This window comes from Halichoerus grypus, chromosome 8 (assembly GCF_964656455.1).
Source record: "Halichoerus grypus chromosome 8, mHalGry1.hap1.1, whole genome shotgun sequence".
Classification (NCBI taxonomy): Eukaryota; Metazoa; Chordata; class Mammalia; order Carnivora; family Phocidae; genus Halichoerus; species Halichoerus grypus.
Window position 1 is genome coordinate 119,211,893 of NC_135719.1, and position 20,352 is coordinate 119,232,244.

At 44.0% G+C, this 20,352-nt stretch overlaps 1 protein-coding gene across 3 annotated transcripts in view; it reads left to right on the forward strand.

The window, feature by feature from the left end:
* The first annotated feature begins 9 nt into the window (after nucleotides 1-9).
* The window catches only part of ARG2 (arginase 2), a 35,393-nt gene continuing 15,050 nt past the window's right edge, over nucleotides 10-20,352 (forward strand). Inside the window, exons 1-2 of one of the 3 annotated variants that reach the window (XM_078053830.1) lie at nucleotides 10-219; nucleotides 1,173-1,245. In XM_078053830.1, the coding sequence (XP_077909956.1) occupies nucleotides 109-219; nucleotides 1,173-1,245 (184 nt within the window). In that variant the 5' untranslated portion in view covers nucleotides 10-108. Of the gene's footprint in view, nucleotides 220-984; nucleotides 1,015-1,172; nucleotides 1,246-20,352 lie in introns of those variants that run through there. The other 2 variants (XM_036071162.2, XM_078053831.1) reach the window with 2 other exon arrangements.

The window sequence follows — 20,352 nt, forward strand, 5'->3', positions numbered from 1 at the left end:
CAGCTGGCGCCCGGGTAGGTGAAAAGCGGCGCCGGGCGGCTGCGCTCACTTAACGCGGCGAGCCGCACAGTGCAGCTTCTCTCTCACCTCCCTCCCGCGCTGCCAGTCATGTCCCTGAGAAGCAGCCTCTCGCGTCTCCTCCGGACGCAAGTGCGTTCCGTCCTGAACAAGTCTGTTCACTCGGTGGCTGTGATCGGAGCCCCGTTCTCACAGGGACAGGTGAGAACCGAGACTTGGCACCGTGGGGCAGAACCTGGAGAAAGCGGGGGTGGGGTGAGGGACTGGGAGGCGAGGAGAAGATGGGGAGAAACGGAGAGGAGGACGAGGTGGTGGGTTCCCACGATTGGGCACCGAGAGAGCACGTGGGGTTTCCCCTGGTAGAAGATGGGGAAGGAGAAAAGAGATGGAGAGCATCCTGCTTGCGCTGCGGGCGGGGGGTCGCGGGGGGCTGGCGGGTCTCTGCGGCCTTCCTCCCGAGGAGCGAGAAAGTGGTGGGTCCCGCTTGGGGTGTTGGGGGAGAGGGAAGGGGCGGGATTTCAGGGAGGGGCTGGAGGGGGAGAAACCGGCCAGAATACCCGGTGGAAAGTCGAGAGAGAAGAGGTTAAAGAGAGCGACCGAGGATTTAAGGCTCCAGGGTCCGTTCTCAGAAACCATTCGTTGGCGGGGAAATTGGCGCTGCCTTCTCTAGCGGCGGGAGGACGGGAGGGGCTGTTTTGTTCTCTTCAATGGAAGAAACCTGCAGTCGTGGAGAGCTCACTGCTCAGTGAGCCCAGGCTCAGGCCTCTGCCAGACACACAGACACACACACACACACACACACACACACACACCCCACCCCACCCCACCCCACCCTACCCCGCCAACCACCAGATCCAGACCTGCTCAGCCCCTTCCTCCGTCTTGGCCTCCGCCTGTTCTTCCCACAGCCAGGGGCTTTTTTGGAGGTTGATTTGATTCCAGTAATTGTTGTTTTTCGGTCCTTCCCTGCAAGTGTTTGAAATGATCAGACCTCAGGTGAAAATAATAAAAGGAAGGGCTGATGGTGTCACAGGTTTTCAGAGGGATCTGTTGGGAACTATGTATAGAATAGCAGATTTCTGTATTTTGTGAAATAAAGGGGTCTTATTTCTAACCCTTTTTCCTTGCATCTAACTGTGTAATTTATGTGACAGAAAAGAAAAGGAGTGGAGTATGGTCCTGCTGCCATTAGAGAAGCTGGCTTGATGAAAAGACTCTCCAATTTGGGTAAGTGGCTGGATTTTAGATGTCTGTGATGGCTGGTAACAGACCAGTTCTGTCTCCTCTCCTATCCAGGGACTGCACAGGATCTGCTTGTACTTGGGAAGCCTCTCATCCTCCCTTAGATCCCATCTGCGGTTTAAGATCTGGGAGTCTTCAGGCAGAGTCTTGTCGGCAATAAAGAGAGTAACTGTGTGGAAGGCAAGGAGGTGGGGGCGGGGGGTGGGGAGCATAGGGAATGCAAGGCAGTGGAAAGAATGCTAGCTAGCCCCAGCTCTAACTGCTCAGTCAGCCTTTCCCTCTCAAATTCTAGCTCTCTGAACTCAATTAGGAGGCGCTTCTGATGCATCAGTCTAGCCAGTTTCCTCTCTTCATATCCTTTGTTTCCTCCCCAGGGTGAACAGCTTTATATTAATGTAAGCAGAGCCTTAGATCAGTGTTTCTCAAACTTCCCTGATTATGAAAATCACTTAAGTTACTTGTTAAAAATATAGGTTCCTAGGCTCCTCCATGGAATAGTCTGATTTATTGGCTCTGTGGTGGGGCCCAGACATGTATGTACATTTTCACAAGTGCCCAGGTAATCTGCAGGAAAACTGCAGTCTTGTAATTAGGATAGTACTCTAAACTTACAGAACCTGACCCAAAGACAAATGCCATTTATATGGTAATAGAGAACGCTTCTTTTGGTAAGAGGGCACCAAATTCCAACTGTTATGCTAGGAAGGTTCTTCCCTTTATCTAACCTGAATGTTTCTAGCTGCTGTTTGAGGCCATTTCCTCCATTCATATTAGGACAATTCACAGATCTTTTCTGAAGCTGTAAGTGCAAAAGGCATGGCAGCATCGAGCTGTAGGTGCTGCAGATATCAGTGGGGAATCTAGGTGAACTACAAATCCCCTCCCCACTCTTGCTTTGAAACCTCCTCTGCTGATCATTGAGTCCATTCCAGGGGTGGATCATTTCCTTCTAAAACACAGGACTAGTGAAGTCACCAAAGCCACCTTGAGTTGAGGTGTACTTCCTATAATCTGGCTGCATCTAGATATGATGTCTTTGGCTGAATACTCAAAACTCTTCTCTGTTAAATAATTACAGATCCTTCTTCAGTAGGGTCTCTTATTCCTTTTAATGACTCTCCAGGTTCACCACCAAAGATGAAAGAGAAATGAGGATTTAGTTTTAATGTGTCATCAGTTACCTAATGGGAAGAAGTTTCTATTTCTGCTTATAAATGAGGATACTGTCCCTTTAAATCAGCTGTACACATTCAGCCTTTTTATTTTTTATTTTTTTAAGATTTTATTTATTTATTTGACAGAGAGAGACACAGCGAGAGAGGGAACACAAGCAGGGGGAGGGTGAGAGGGAGAAGCAGGCTTCCCGCTGAGGAGGGAGCCTGATGCGGGGCTCCGATCCCAGGACCCCGGGATCATGACCTGAGCCAAAAGCAGACGCTTAACGACTGAGCCACCCAGGCGCCCCACATTCAACCTTTTTAAAAGGCAGCATTTACACCGAAGAGGACAATCTCTGGGAATCACTATTTTTTTTAAACACTGGATAAACCCTTCCAGCCCATCTGATGAACTGGGCCTAGCCTTGCTTGAATTGCCTGTTCAGTGCTCAATTCTACCTTAATAGACTGACAAGAATCAATTTCGGCCTCTTACACAGGACATATTTATAATATTCAGCTGAGGCTGCTGAATGAGGGGGAGGGGCACATCTGTGGCAGCTTCTCTTACTCATGCTTTGTAGATCTTTCCTGTCCTAGCTCATGGTATTTTTCCACTCCAACCTGGAAAAGCCATTCTCCCTTAAATACTACATCCTCAAATACCTCCTCTATAAACTCTCAACCTAAAGTGATGGGGAAGCTGCAGTTTTTATTTTGGTCTTCCCTTTTTTTTTTTTTTTCCAGATATTTTTAGTCTTACAATTTATATCCTTACCCTGTAGCTGACTGGTAGGCCAGTATCACCAGCAGCCCAAAATAGAATCTCATTGCATATTAATAAGAGTGTGGCACTCAGCAGATTTGTGGCATGTGCTTTTGGCTAATCTCCAAAAATAGGTTGGAGAGAAGTACCAAGAGAAGTTTCAATTGCTGTATTGTGAAACAGTACTAAAGTACACTTTCAAACGAGCAGCATGGGTCAAATTTCAAGGCAGGGAAGACCCACAGAAAGGTAACTTCCACAAACCCCTTTGTTCCCTGCCTTCAGCTCTGATATCACAGGCTGCTGGTGTTGCCATGGCATTGGCCAAACGTCCTGTTTTCGTGAATGAGTGGATTTGATGTTAGTGTCTGGGTTTGGTAAGAACACTCGGTTCCTCTCTCAGGTAACCCCTTATCTGAGCATATGTGGAGAGCCTGGGAGAGACGAAGAGGCAATTGCTCTGGCAAGGCTCAGATTCGGTGCTTCTGCTCCTGACTCTGGTGAGCGCTGAAAGCCACGGTCCTTGGCCCTCTGTTTTTTTTCTTCAGAAGTTGAAGGAGTATTCTGTGGGGGAAAGCTAGCTGTAAACGGAGATTAACAGAGGTGCCGGCCACCGAAACAACTATCTAAACGGACTGCGGCTGGGACCTGCCCAGAGTCCTGGAGTTCGCGAAGCCGCGTGGGAGCTACTCCGATTCCTCCCAGCTAGGCTAGAGACATTTGTTCTTCCTGTTCCATTTGGTTCTCCGTCAGATAGCAGACCAGGAATCTCTTCTGGTTGAGACCCAGAATCTGGTCTGCTTCAGGAAGAACTGATGGAGGACCTGAGGTAGTTTAACAGGAAGAACTGAGATCTGAGAACTCTTTGGTACAGATTGATGTGTGAGTTCAAGGGTGTGTATTTGCTTTCAGTGATTGGTAGAGGATGTTAGCATTCATTAGTTGTATGATCATGATACTTCAGCCTGGCTTCCACCCTGCTGTTCCACTGCAACGCCCTTGAGCAAGCCCACTGATTTGTTGGCCTTTATTTTGCTGAACCTCTCTGTTGTACAACTGACCGCTTTATTCTGGAAATCCTCTGTTACCAAACACACCCCTCTCTTTTGAGTCTCTTGTCTCCATTGACGAGTCCTTCCTGGACTCCTTTGTGGGATCTTCCTCTTCTTCCCAACCCTTAAATGTTGACCCTAATGTTTCTCCAACTTTGTTCTAAGGAGCCTCATCTCGCTCTCACAGATGTCTCAAACTCCATTTGTTCAAAAACAAAATTCCTTATCTTCTTCCTCAAATCAGTTTCTCCTGCTGTGCTTCCATGGTCTGTTTCATGCTGTCACCCATTATCGAGTTAAGTCAAACTAGAAGACCATCACAGTTCTTTGCTCCTTCCCTTTTGTGCGTTACATCTGTTGATCACAAAGTCTTGTTGATTCCACCCTCCCCCACCCCACAAATGATTAGAGTTCTTCACCATAATGGTGCTGCTGTCGTTCTATCTCCTCACACTTGACTGTAACTTTCCATTGGTATCTTTTGTCCCTTTCTTACCTTCCTTGGTTCACATTCTTCGCTGCCACCAGAATGAGCTTTCTAAGACATTTCTCCTTTGCTTAGTCTTTCCATGGCTTTCTTTTACATGCATCCATGCTTCAGTCTTGTATTCATATACCATCTTTGCTAATTTGCCATATTATTCACTTTGTATTTCTTTAAATTGGCTTTAAACGTTCATACTTTTAAAACGTAGCCTGAACCTATAATAAGCGATGAAATCTCAGGCTTGTTCTAGATACATTTTTTCTGATACACTTTCATTTAATAGTTTTATATTTTGATATTTGTCCTTCGACCACTAGGTTGAAGTGTAGAACACATAGCACCATAATTTGACCTTCATCTACCTCTTTAGACTTCTCTCCACCCACATTCTGCCGTATTTTCATTGCAGCTAGAGTTGTGGGCACTTGACCTAGGCTCCACCAATAGAAGCATGCATCTTAAACTTTGACTTGAAATTCAAGAAGGGGCAGCAAAGAATTCATTCTGTGATGGGCAGGGTGGTAACCATACCAGCAGTGGCTTCTGTCCAGCATCATGGGGTCAGCCATGCCGGCTCATGCAGTGCCTTTCCCTAGCAGTGGAGGTGATAGCAGCAATAGATCTCTACAGGACCGTCCTGCAGTGTGACTTCTGGAGCCATTATTGCTGGTAATGTGGCTTTTAACCCGGATACTGGCCCTCTTAAAAGATTTTGGGAGTTACCCAAATTGAGTAAATTGCTTTTCTGCTGTAATGAGCTAGAACAGGTTTCTGTTGCTTGCAGTTTAGAGATCCTGATTGATATCTAGTTTATAAATTCTGGTGAGAGAAAAATTGCCACATGGACTGGGATACTCCACATCCTCTCCCTAGCCCTTTGATAATAAATTCTTATTCTTTTGTTTGCCTTTTTCCCTAGTACTTAACACAGTCTTCTTGTAAGTTAATATAACTCATTAGGTTACAGTTTCTTTGGCCTTTAGTTAATTTAGGACTAGATCTTAGTCTCTTTGGGTTTTAGCAGCTCCCTGTTCTCTTGGTGCTTTGATTTTTGAACCATCACATTCCTTAACGTGACTTCTTTTTTTTTTTTTTTTTTTTAAAGATTTCATTTATTCATTTGAGAGAGAGAGAATGAGAGACAGAGAGCATGAGAGGGAGGAGGGTCAGAGGGAGAAGCAGACGCCCTGCCAAGCAGGGAGCCCGATGCGGGACTCGATCCCGGGACTCCAGGATCATGACCTGAGCCGAAGGCAGTCGCTTAACCAACTGAGCCACCCAGGCGCCCCTTAACGTGACTTCTGAAAACAGCCTCAAGTTTTAACTAAGGACATTTTTAAGTTTTAGGCATGCCTGACTGTAGTAAACAGACCAACTTTATTACTATGACTTAAAATCATTTTCAATGTTCTAGATCTTAAGCATATATCTTAATAGGGTTACAAGACTGTATACATCTGCTAAAATTCATTGAACTTAACATGTAAGTAATATAAAGTATGCATCAAAACTTTTTAAACATAATTTTCAGGTTTACTTTTCTAGGAGCAGCTTTTAGTCAGTAAAAACTATAACAAGTTCTTTCACTAATTTCTATATTAAAAAAATTTGGGCGCTGCTAAGGTTTGGTACTGGGAATATAATAGTGGACAAAAACAAAGCCTTGTTATCTTGGAGCTGTCATTCTAATGAAGGGTGGTTGGAAACAGACTTAAGTAAAACATACAGTATGTCAGATGATAATGAGTACTGTGGAATAAATGAAGGCAAGGGGTGAGGGATAGCAAGTATTGGGGATAGAGTAGGCATTGCATATGTAGTTGGGGAAGCCTCAGCAAGGAGTCATGTGAGCAGACCTTTGGCAGGTGAAGAAAGGAACAAGGTGTGTATCTGGGAGCACTTCAGGCAGAAGGAACAGTAAGACCCAGAGACAGAAAGGTGCCTGGAATGTTCAGGGAACAAGATGCTATTACCGAGCTCTAGCCAGTGATTGCTGGGAAGGGGAGGGCCTTCTACTCTTCAGTTTTTCAAGAAAAGCCAGAAATCTGGATTTTTATGGGAGATCTAAGTTGTTTTAATAAAAAATAGGATATATCCATACAATTGAATATTGAACCACAAAGAATGAATTTCTAATTCATGCTACAGCAGGGATGAAACTTGAAAGCATTATACTAAGTGAAAGAAAGACACAAAAGGCTACATATTCTAGGATTCCATTTATATGAAATGTCCAGAATAGGCAAATTCATAGAGACAGAAAGTGGATTAGTTCAGGGACTGGCAGGGAGAAGGCAATGGGGAGTGGCTGGCAATGGGTGCTGGTTTCTTTTTGGAAGGTGATGAAGCTGTTCTAGAATTAGTAATTATTAGTAATTTGCTTAGTAATATGCCGTAGCAAAAGCCTACATCACGGGTGTAGGTAAATCTCTTAAAGGCATTATTGGGATTTGGCAAATTGCGTATAACCAATCTTTCCTTCATAGAGAGCAAAGAATTTAACTTAGACCTTTTATTTCAAAGTTGTTTGATCCATTTACCGTGTTCTGGACACCGTGCTAGGCTCTTGCTACTATGTCATTCTATTTGTTAAAAACAAATGATGACCCCCATCAGGATGGCCAGTGTAAAAAACAAAAACAAAACAAAACAAAACCCTCCCCATCCCCCCAGAAAATAACAAGACTTGGTGAGGATGTGGATATATTGGGACCCTTGTGCACTGCTGGTGGGAATGTAAAATGATATAGCTGCTGTCAAAAACAATATGGCAGTTCCTCAAAAAATTAAAAATGGTTAACATATGATCCAGCAATTTCACCTCAGGCATATACCCAAAAGAATTGAAAGCAGGGTCTAGAAGAGATACTGATATACCCATGTTCATAGCATTATACACAATAACCAAAATGTGGAAGCAACCCAAGTGCCCATTGATGGATGAATGGATGGATAAAATGTGATACAAACCTACAATGGAATATTAGCCTTAAAGAAATTCTGACATATGCTGTAACATGGGTGGAACCTTGAAAACATTATGCTGAGTGAAATAAGCCAGTCACAAAAAGACAAATACTATATAACTCCACTTGCGAGGTACCTAGAGTAATCAAAGTCATAGGGACAGAAAGCAGAATGGTGGTTGCCAGGGCTTGGGGGAAGGGAGAATGCAGAAATATTGTTTAATGGGTACAGAATTTCAGTTTTGCAAGATGAAAAGAATTCTGGAGGTGGATGGTGGTTATGGTTATACAATAATGTGAATGTACTTAATACCACTTAAAAGTGATTATTTTTATGTGTATTTTACCACAATTTAAAGGAGAATTAAAGTAAGCTAGAATATAATGTGAATTAAGAACGAGGCTGTAGCTTTTCCTAGGACATAACAATGCCATGTGCTTAAACAATTTCTTTTCAGCTTTTTAGCACATTGCTTTGCTTTATAAATCTCAGCATGAACAAACCGAAAAAGTATGTCCCGAAGACCGTGAGAAACTTTCCCTAGGTCATACGGTCAGCAGTAGTAGAGAATCTCCTTTCTTGCCCTATACAATCTGATCCCTGGATTGGTGCAGTCAGCTGCCTTCTCAGGTCTTGTGGCACCATCATAAGTGGATGGTCTCCTACTTCTTAAAGTCCTCTGTGTTCCTAGTGTATTCCCTCTGACCTTTCCCGTGACGGCTATTTCAAGTTTACTCATAATCCTCACGGCCTTGTCTTTCTGACTCAGGCATGAACTCCCTTAACAGCCCTTTTCCCTGTCATCCCCCCAATTAGTTGTATCGACCAAGATTCTTTTACACCCTCAGAGGATGAGGGATCCAGTCCTCCCTGTGTCAGGTAGATAGAATTGCATGTGATAAAAGCACAAAATAACAGCAGTTTAAGAAAAATAATTTCAAGGGCGCCTGGGTGGCTCAGATCATTCGGCTCAGGTCATAATCCCGAGGTCCTGGGATTGAGTCCCACATCAGGCTCCCTGTTCAGCGGGGAGCCTGCTTCTCCCTCTCCCTCTCTTTCCTCTGCTTCTGTGCCCGTGCCCTCCTGTGCCTTGCTGAAGATCTAGCAAAGGAATCTGAAGAGCTAAAAACAGAAGAATGTGGGGTGTGTTTCAATAAGGAAGGAGTGGCAGACAGTGATGAATAAGGTAGATGCTGCAGTGTCTACCCTGTTAGAAAGTAGGAGGTCGAAGACCACAGCAAAACCAGTTTCATTGCAATGATGGCCCAGGATGTCAGATGATAGCAAGTGAAAGCATGCAAGGGCAGTGGAGAAGCCAGGATGGTGGCTCTGAAGGGAAGTGACATTCTCCCTACTCCCCTCTCTCAAATAAATAAATCTTAAAAAAAAAAAAAAAATCATTTCACTCTCCAGTAAATTGGATCTGGAGAGAAGTCCAGAACTGGTTTGGCCACTCTGTTTTTAAAGTTCAGACCTAGATTCTTATCTTGCTGTTCTACCAGCAAGGCCTCTATCTAATGGTCCCAGATGGTGTGGCCTTCTATCCGGCATCAGGGTGCAAGAATGGATAGAAGCAGGTGAAGGGAGAACTTGTGCTTTCCCTTAAGGAAAGTTTCCAAGAAGTTGCAGGGCACTTCTGCTTATCCTGTTGGCCCCAATGGTCACATGGACACACCCAGTTACAGAGGAAGATGGTGAATTTAGTCACAGTTCTAAGACCTCCTGTTGCCAGCTAGAGGTCTGCTGTCTCTGCAGAAGAAGTGAAGAACAGATCTTGGACAAGTAACGAGTGGTTACACCACCTCCCTGTGCTCTAGATCGGTCCTATCTCTCTTGCCTTCTGAGTGTTCTTGTTCCAGCAATTATCCCTTCCTTGCCCTTGTTTCTCAACTTCTAACCCATCCCTTCAATAACTAGCTGCAGACCTTACTGTCCTGCTATCCTCCCTTGTCTTTAAGTAGCCTTCTGGCTGTTGTCACTTCCCTTCAGAGCCACCATCCTGGCTTCTCCACTGCCCTTGCATGCTTTCACTTGCTATCATCTGACATCCTGGGCCATCATTGCAATGAAACTGGTTTTGCTGTGGTCTTCGACCTCCTACTTTCTAACAGGGTAGACACTGCAGCATCTACCTTATTCATCACTGTCTGCCACTCCTTCCTTATTGAAACACACCCCACATTCTTCTGTTTTTAGCTCTTCAGATTCCTTTGCTAGATCTTCAGCTACCCGCTGGTGTTCCTCAGAGTTCTGCCCTTGATCTCTTGCTTTAATGTTATGTCAGTTGGCATTTTGTCCATTCCTCTGGTTTTCCTGTCACCTGTATGCTGATGCCTCCAAAGCTTTATCTCCAACGCTTGTTTCCCCTCTTAGCTTCAAATCTGTAGCCCAGTTGGCTTCTGTGTATCTTTTTGACTTTATTATGGAAGTGTTCAAACATAACAAAAGTAGATACGGTGATCTAGTGAATTTGTTGTATCTGTTACCCAGTGTCAATCATCAATACATGGCAATCACCCTACTCTATGCCCTTTTTTTTTTTTTAAGATTTATTTGAGAGAGTGAGGGAGCACATGAGCAGGGGGAGGGGCAGAGGGAGAGGAAGAGAAGCAAGCTCCCCGCTGAGTGCAGACCCTAACACACAGCTCCATCTCATGACCCTGAGATCATGACCTGAGCCCAAATCAGGAGTGGGATGCTTCCCGACTGAGCCACCCAGGTGCCCCTACTCCATGCCTTTTGAAGCAAATCACAGACCTCACATTGTTTCATCTGCAAATATTTCATTAGTTATCTTCAAAATATAAAAATTCTTTAAAATTTGGGGTGCGTCTGACTCTTGGTCTCAGCTCAGGTCTTGATCTCAGGGTCATGGGTTCGAGCCCCACGTTGGGCATGGAGCCTACTTAAATCTTAAAGAATTCTTTTCTTTTTTTTTTTTTAAACCACAATACCATTATCACACCAAAAGAAGTTAATATCAAATGCCCAGTGTTGGGGAAATATAATAATTAAAAAAAAAATAATCTCCTAACCAAGAGAACCTTTCCACAAAGGTAGTAGAGAAAGAAAACAGTTTATTGAATAAGCATCAAATCAGGCAATCTAAGAGATTTCGAAGAGAAAGAAGTCTGGCCTGTTTGTATAGCCACGCAGGGGCAGCCCATTATGCGTTTTCAAGATAGTAACTAGTCCACCAGTTAGAAGACTTGAACAGTACCGTTTGTCAGAGTTCATCCTAACTTTATCATAGAAATTTGAACAGCCACCAGAGGGGAAACAAACTTCTATTCTAAGGCAGAAGGTAGTTTTGTAAATTGGAGCAGGCTGCCCATCCCCTGTGTCCACAGAAGTTAGTCTCTTAATCCCTAGTCCTTGGGAAACATTCCTGGGTTGGGAGACTGGCAAGAGGCTTATTTAATTGTTATATTTACATGCATTTGAAAAGGACAGAGAAGGAAATTCTCATAAGGGAACAAGAAGTCTTTTCCCTTTTAAACAGGGAAAATTCAGTCTATTTTTATTTTGTTTCTGTCCTTAAACCAGTTAATGGTGACATTGTTCGACTGACTTAGTCTTTTTTGCACTTATTTTTTAGTTTGTTTGACTCAGGATCCAAATAAGTTCTAGTGCTTGCTTCGGCAGCACATACACCGAATAAGTTCTACATTGATTGATATCTCTTACATTCTTGATAGGTTCCTCACTTCGTTTTTGTTTTTTCTTTCTTGCTGTGTATTTGTGGAGGAGACTAGGTCATTTGTATAGTCTGTTTGAACTTTGCAGGTTACATCTCTGTGGTGTCCTATGATGTGTTCTTTCTTTTTTTTTTTAAGATTTTATTTATTTGAGAGAGCGAGAGAGTGTGCGCACTCTCGCATATGTGGGGGGAAGGGGAGAGGGGAGAGGAAGAAGCAGATTCCCTGATGAGCTTGGAGCCCCAATTCAGGGCTCGATCCCAGGATCCCCGATCATGACCTGAGCCCAAGGCAGATGCTCAGCTGACTGAGCCACCCAGGCGCCCCTCCACGTATTTTCAATGAGAAAGTCTCTAATACCTCAAGGCCATCTATCCAGAACTGAACTTCTCATCTTCTTCACTCCCTTCCCCTGTGTCTTTCTCAACTCTAGTAGCAGAGCCAGAAAGCTGGTGTGCAGGAGCCCATCTCCACACCCACTCTGAGTATTACTGGAATTTGTTGCTCCTCTCCTATGGCCTTATCTTTACAGTCCCCTTGTGGAGTTGCTCTTCTCTGGGCCAATCCATTTCCCTCAGGCCCCCAGGGCACTAGATCTGCAGTGCAGATTTGATTTGTCACTTCCTGACATGGAAACCTTAGTAGCTCCCTGCTTAGGATCTGGGCCCACCCCTCTCCCCACTGCCTCTCCCCCGCCCCTGCCCACCCCCCACCCCCCCCACAGTCCTCCCAGGAACCCTGGGCTCCAGGGAATTGTGAATTGTTCTGTAGGGCTGAAGGTATTATGTGCCCCTTCTGCTTGTAAGCCTTTCCCCTTTCCACTTTTATTGCTGGCTAATACTTTCAAGATTCAGATATTGCCCCTTCTGATAAGTCCTGGCTCTTCCTGGATCTGAGTCGGCACCTTCCTCTGTTCTCACCAAGCTGTGCGCTCACTGAAAGCTGCAACCATACCTCCTCTCTGTATCCCCAGGACTTAGAGTGCCAGGCACACAGTCAGCCCACAGTCTGCCTTTGCTGAAGGGAGAGAGGGCCAAGCGTCCTGGCTTTGTCCTGTAACTTCACTCACATCGTGACCTTTGCAATTTTCCCAGATCACAATTTCCTTTCTTTCAAAATGATTTGCTCCTCAGAAGCCAGCTGATTTCCAGATTTTTGAGAATGTATGACTCAAAATAACAGTCACATGTCACTGTTCAACTTTTGAGGTATTAGGCTACCAGCTGATGATTTAAGCTAAATGTAAAAGTAGGTGATAGCAGCCAGTTGTTGCCCCCTTTTTGAGACCTATTTGTTTCTGAATCAGGACCTGAGTTGTTAATGACAACTGCTTCAAGTTAGGCTGGCCTCTAGTTACTTTAGAAAGATGTTGCATTATTTCTTTTAATATCCAACATAGCACGGTTCAGAGGCCTGGAACCCAAGGGATTACTGTGGTTGGTTTAAGTAATTTAATCTTTGAATAAAGTTTTTTATCCCTCCCTATTAATGAACAAACTCTCTTGGTAGTGAGGGTGTATTAATATAAAAGGTGTGGTAATGCTCAGATTGGGAGAAGAAAGACCAAATCTTCCCAGCTCCCTCCCCCCGGCCACAAGACCAGAACCACTGAAGAGGGAAAGGAGCAAACTCCTTCCTGTGTGACCCAAGAATTGAGTTACAGAAAGGGTATGGCTTTGTGGTTAGGGCTTCAGAGAACTGACGTTCCAAGATTCATTGGCTTTGCCTTTGTATTTCACAGATGTGGAAGATTCAAGCTATGTGTGAGAACTGGAGACTCTAGGAGCAGTCTCAGTGAGCAATCAGTGGGCCCGTGTGTGTTTGCTACTTCTCACCAAAACCTGATTTTATCAAAATGACATAGTCCTATTACAAACAGGTTTTGGGAAGTCTTGGGTTACGCCATCCGTTTCGAGGAAAAGAAAAAGGGTAGGGTGGGGCGCAAAACCACAAAGATGTTTCATCCAGTTGAACTGAGATGTAATCGTTAGCGTGTGGAGGCTTTCCCTTGTTACCTCCGGTAATACTCCTAAGGAGCATGTGAGATAGGACAAGCTCAGAAACTGAACTTGGTTGGCGATCTTGACTCTTCTAGGAAGTTAGGGGCCAGAGGGCAAGACTTCTTCCTTTTGCGTCTGTTGTGGCACCTGACCTCCTGTGGCTATCTTGTGTGCACTCTGTTTTCCGCCCGGAGTGGTCTGGAATGCGGTGTGTTTGGTTTGAGGTTCCTGGGGAACACTCCCCAGGATGCCGGCCCAGGGTCTGGGGCAGGGAGCTGTACATCAGAACTGTTAGCTGGCAAAGCTGTAGTCACTGGGCTGCTATGTTTCCCTTTAAATCCTTTCTGGAACAAGGTGGAATATGAAGAACTTAAAGATCCCATTTTCTGAAGAGCAGCACTTTATCCCCAGGGATTGTCACTATCTCTGCCGGTGGTTCTATATAGGAGCAGGTTGAAGTTTTGTCAGCCTGTTAACAATAGCAGATCTCTTTTCCAGAGAAGCTCAACGATCCTGTTCGGAATGGAGGCAATGGTTATGTTGTTGTGACTTGGGAAGCCAGAGGCACCCTCCTCTCTCTCCACCCCTGCCTGCATTGGAACCAGGCTGCTGGGGTGCTGCCAGCTAACGGTCCATTTGAGAACGCCTGAGCTGGTTCATCATGGCCTAGAGGTGCTTTGAGGTTGATGCGAGTTTGGTCCAGAGGGCATACCTTACTAAGCTTATCTTCAGACAGTGATACTCTCTTCTCCTTAGGAAAGAAGGACCAATGTAGCCGGAGAACCAAGTAGCAAGAAAACTGTAAATGGTGTTGAAGTCATCTCAGTTACAGGTCTTGAACTAAATTTTCGAGTTCTATATTTGGATTTTTTTACTCAAGGATCCCGTTCCTGCAAAGCACCTATTGACACCATGTTTGTATCATTTGATCTTGAGGTGAGCTCTGGTACATGTTAGATGGACTTGTCTGACACGACTGGCCTGGCAGCCTGGGGTCACCTTCAATCCTCAAGCTGTGGGTGCCATTCTCCCTGCCCTGGTCTTCCTCAGCTGTGTTCCTCGCTGCCTCGGAGAACCGGGTGAGGGGTAAGGAGATGTTGAGAGCCCTGGTTGGAGCAGGATTCTCGGAGACCCAGAAGAAGTTAACTAGAACAAATAGGTATTATCTGCGTGATAGGATTTCTTTTTCCGATGTGCTAAACTTATTTCGGAGACTGAGTCTAAGAAGCAAAGGGTGGATTTTTAGAGGCCTCTGGGACACCTGATTCTGGACGTTGTCCAGTCTCTGGCAGTTTAATGCACTAACTAAAATGCAGGCATCTGCATTTTCTTAGTGGTAATCAAATGAGTTTACCTTAAGTAATAGCCTCTTCAAAGGTTATTACCCAAATCACATTTTATTTTATTTTTTATTTTTTTATTTTTTTTTAAAGATTTTATTTATTTGACAGAGAGAGACACAGCGAGAGAGGGAACACAAGCAAGGGGAGTGGGAGAGGGAGAAGCAGGCTTCCCGCGGAGCAGGGAGCCAGATGCGGGGCTCGCTCCCAGGACCCTGAGATCATGACCTGAGCCGAAGGCAGACGCTTAACGACTGAGCCACCCAGGCGCCCCGCAAATCACATTTTAGAGATAGGAGAGAAACTCTTACTTCAAATGGCCTGAAGTAACTCTGGCCCTCTTTTCCTAACTTAGACCTCTGGTAACATTGCAATTTTGTTTTCAATAAGCTGGTTTTAGAGGTACGGTTTTGAGGTTCTAAGGATTAGCAGTTACATTCCCTTATAATACCAGGAATTCCCTTTGGGGCTAAATCTGTCATGTACAATATTTGAGTTTATAACTTTTAAAAGCCATTAGTATCCTCCCAGCACCAAGTGAGATCTGTGTCTTTATTTTTCTCAAGTTTCACTGACTTGTTATTCCTGACAAGTCATAATAAACATGCCATCCTATTCAGGGACAGTTTGAAAAAACTGCACACTACTCAGTTCCTAGCTTTCTCAAAGTCTGTTGTTCTGCCAGTGGGCTCCCTGTGGTGTGGTAGACTCTCCCGTGTGTCAGCCCCCTTTTGAGCCCATTTCTCTTGCCTTGCTGGGAGCCTTGGAAGCAGTTAGAGCTTCCTGTAAGTGGAAGTCAGAGCAGGAAACAGAACGGGGCCCCTTTAGGGGCCGCTGACTCAGAACACTGTCTCATGTGAGTCTCTAGTGAAAGCGTGATTCAGGCTTGTCCTACACAGTTGGAGCTATTCACTTAGCCGAGTTTCTTCCTCTCCACTGTGTGGATGCTGATAGCAGCCAAGGATGTGAGGATTAGCTGCTCTCTGTAAAGCATCTAGAACAGTGTGGTGGATGGAGACAGTTTTGTTCCTTTCCCTGTCACTGGCTTCCTTCAGGGATTCCCTAGTGATTGGGGCCCTGAAATAGAAGTGCTGTCCCCAGATACTGCTAAGGTCAGGGAGGGCTGTTTTGACTTCTTCCCACCAGTGGGTTGCATCATTCTGTTGAGGTGCTTGTGTCCTCGCTCCACTCTGATGGAGCCTGGAGAGGTTTATCAAGACCAAAGGTAACATTTGGGCTTAAAAGATCACTAGTATTCATGGATTTTTATGACCCGCACTGCAGAGAGAAGCAATGAGGCTGTGCCAATGTGTACAGAGCTTTACTTTTTTCCCCCACCGCAAGTAAAAAACAAGAGCGTTTTCAGGTTGGTTCCAAATCTGTTTGTCATGAGAGCTTCTTTGAAGCCTTAGGGTTGTTTTGTCCTACAATGCCTTCTTAGAAGAGTGGCAATGGAACGTCGTCTCATCTGATCTAGACTTGCTGATGAATTGAACTGAGGCACAAAAAGTTTGACAAGGGGACAGTTCTCTCAAGCATGACAGGCAGATATTCTTCCCATGTTGTAATATTTGCTCTTTTCACTAGGACTCTGAGATTCTTTAAAAATCAGACCATTTCTTGGGCCTTCTGAGCTGGAAGAATTCGCCACAGCACTCTGATAAAGTAATAGCTTCATTATTACTGTTCATCCTGTTCTTACAAAAAATTAACCTCATCAGCCTCCCCACTCCTCAGAAATGCTGCCCTGTGGGTTACAATTCCTGTTCTCTTCAGCCTGCTTTGCATTACTCCAATATGCAAACTTCTCATTTCTATTAAATTGCTCAACTGTTTCCAAACATGGCTTGTACATTTCTTCTTTCAGAACCTTGTTCACTCTTTAGAAACCAATCCTGGGCTCTTCTCCGCTGTTCTTTTGGTGCTATGATGCTCCTGGTAGAGCGCATTAGAGGAGAAAGCTCCTAAGAGGCTGTATCAGGATGGCCTAGTGTATTCACCGATTCAGCTCTGTAATGAACTAGAATAGTTAAGAATCAGCAACATAGGGGTGCCTGGGTGGCTCAGTTGGTTAAGCCCCTGCCTTCGGCTCAGGTCATGATCCCAGGGTCCTCGGATCAAGACCCACATTGGGCTCCCTGCTCAGCTGGGAGTCTGCTTCATCCTCTCCCTCTCCCTCTGCTGGCCATTCTGCCTACTTGTGCTTTCTCTCTCTCTCTCTCTCCCCCTCTGTTAAATAAATAAATAAAATCTAAAAAAAAAAAAAAATCAGCAACATAGGCTTTGGTATTGTGAGTTCTTAATCACTTAAAGGTTATGGCAGTAGAAATTAAAAGTAGGGATTGTGGCAGAGATGGCTAGCTGTCTACCAAAATCCATTCTCTTCTGGACAGAGGTTAGACCTGCATTTGTTGACCAGTGCCATGTGAGCAGGTGTGATGTGCCACTTTTAGGCCAGGGCCTTTATTTTATTTTATTTTATTTATTTATTTATTTATTGGAACTTACAACATTTATTTTTTTTTATTAACCTATAACGTATTGTTTCAGGGGTACAGGTCTGTGATTCATCAGTCTTACACAATTCACAGCGCTCACCATAGCACATACCCTCCCATATATCCATCACCCAGCCACCCCCTCCCTCCCACCCCCCTCCAGTCCAGGAACCCTCAGTTTGTTTCCTGAGATTGAGTTTGGTTTGTCTCCCTCTCTGGTTTCATCTTGTTTCATTTTTCCCTCCCTTCTCCTATGATCCTCTGTCTTGTTTCTCAAATTCCTCGTATCAGTGAGATCATATGATAATTGTCTTTCTCTGATTGACTTATTTCGCTTAGTATAATACTCTCTAGTTCCATCCACGTCATTGCAAATGGCAAGATTTCATTTTTGATGGCTGCATAATATTCCATTTTATATATACACACCACATCTTTATCCATTCATCTGTTGATGGACATCTGGGCTCTTTCCATAGTTTAGCTATTCTGGACATTGCTGCTATAAACATTGGGGTGCATGTGCCCCTTCGGATCACTACATTTGTATCTTTGGGGTAAATACCCAGTAGGGCAATTGCTGGATCGTAGGGTAGCTCTACACACTTTTTGAGGAACCTCCATCCTGTTTTCCAGAGTGGCTGCCCCAGTTTGCATTCCCACCAACTGTGTAGGAGGGTTCCCCTTGCTCCGCATCCTCGCCAACATCTGTCATTTCCTGACTTGTTAATTTTAGCCATTCTGACTGGTGTGAGGTAGTATCTCATTAAGGTTTTGATTTGTATTTCTCTGATGCCGAGTGATGTTGAGCAATTTTCATGTGTCTGTTGGCCATTTGGAAATGTCTTCTTTGCAGAAATGTCTGTTCATGTCTTCTGCCCATTTCTCGATCGGATTATTTTTTCTTTGGGTGTTGAATTTGATTAAGTTCTTCACAGATTTTGGATACTAGCCCTTTATCTGATATGTCATTTGCAAATATCTTCTCCCATTCTGTCAGTTCTTTTGGTTTTGTTGACTGTTTCCTTTGCTGTGCAAAAGCTTTTTATCTTGATGAAGTCCCAATAGTTCATTTTTGCCCTTGCTTCCCTTGCCTTTGGCGATGTTTCTAGGAAGAAGTTGCTGCAGCTGAGGTTGAAGAGGTTGCTGCCTGTGTTCTCCTCAAGGATTTTTTTTTTTTTTTTTTTTTTTTAAAGATTTTATTTATTTATTTGACAGAGAGAGACACAGCGAGAGAGGGAACACAAGCAGGGGGAGTGGGAGAGGGAGAAGCAGGCTTCCCGCGGAGCAGGGAGCCCGATGCGGGGCTCGATCCCAGGACCCCGGGATCATGACCTGAGCCGAAGGCAGACGCTTAACGACTGAGCCACCCAGGCGCCCCTCCTCCTCAAGGATTTTGATGGATTCCTGTCTCACATGTAGGTCTCTCAACCATTTTGAGTCTATTTTTGTGTGTGGTGTAAGGAAATGGTCCAGTTTCATTCTTCTGCATGTGGCTGTCCAGTTTTCCCAACACCATTTGTTGAAGAGACTGTCTTTTTTCCATTGGACATTCTTTCCTGCTTTGTGGAAGATTAGTTGACCAGAGTTGAGGGTCCATTTCTGGGCTCTCTATTCTGTTCCATTGATCTATATGTCTGTTTTTGTGCCGGTACCATACTGTCTTGGTGATTACAGCTTTGTAATAGAGCTTAAAGTCCGGAATTGTGATGCTGCCAGCTTTGCTTTTCTTTTTCAACATTGCTCTGGCTATTCGGGGTCTTTTCTGGTTCCATACAAATTTTAGGATTATTTGTTCCATTTCTTTGAGAAAAGTTGATGGTATTTTGATAGGGATTGCATTAAGTGTGTAGATTGCTCTAGATAGCATAGACATTTTCACAGTATTTGTTCTTCCAATCTATAAGCATGAAATGTTTTTCCATTTCTTTGTGTCTTCCTCAATTTCTTTCATGAGTATTTTATAGTTTTCTAAGCACAGATTCTTTGCCTCTTTGGTATCTTATGGTTTTGGGTGCAATTGTAAATGGGATCGACCCCTTAATTTCTTTCTTCTGTCTTGTTGTTGGTGTATAGGAATGCCACTGATTTCTGTGCATTGATTTTATATCCTGCCACTTGACTGAATTCCTGTATGAGTTCTAGCAGTTTTGGGGTGGAGTCTTGGGTTTTCCACATAAAGTATCGTACATATCATCTGCAAAGAGTGAGAGTTTGACTTATTTGCCAATTTGGATGCCTTTTATTTCTTTTTGTTGTCTGATTGCTGAGGCTAGGACTTCTAGTACTATGCTGAATAGTAGTGGTGATAGTGGACATCCTTGCTGTGTTCCTGACGTTAGGGGAAAAGCTCTGTTTTTCCCCATTGAGAATGATACTCGCTGTGGGTTTTTCACAGATGGCTTTTATGCTATTGAGGTATGTACCCTCTATCCCTACACTCTGAAGAGTTTTAATCAAGAAAGGTTGCTGTACTTTGTCAAATGCTTTTTCTGCATCTATTGAGAGTATCATATGGTTCTTGTTCTTTCTTTTATTAATGTATCACATTGATTTGCGGATGTTGAACCAACCTTGCAGCTCAGTAATAAATCCCACTTGGTCATGGTGAATAATCCTTTTAATGTACTGTTGGATCCTATTGGCTAGTATTTTGGTGAGAATTTTTGCATCCATGTTCATAAGGGATATTGGTCCGTAGTTCTCCTTCTTGATGGGGTCTTTGTCTGGTTTTGGGATCAAGGTAATGCTGGTCTCATAAAATGAGTTTGGAAGTTTTCCTTCCATTTCTATTTTTTGGAACAGTTTCAGAAGAATAAATATTAATTCTTCTTTAAATGTTTGGTAGAATTCCCCTGGGAAGCCATCTGGCCCTGGGATCTTGTTTGTTGGGAGATTTTTTTGATTACTGCTTTAATTTCCTTAGTGATTATGGGTCTGTTCAGGTTTTCTATTTCTCTTGGGTCAGTTTTGGTAGTTTATACATCTCTAGGAATGCATCCACTTCTTCCAGATTGTCTAATTTGCTGGCATATAGTTGCTCATAATATGTTCATATAATTGTATTTCTTTGGTGTTGGTTGTGATCTTTCATTCATGATTTTGTTTATTTGGGTCTTTTCTCTTT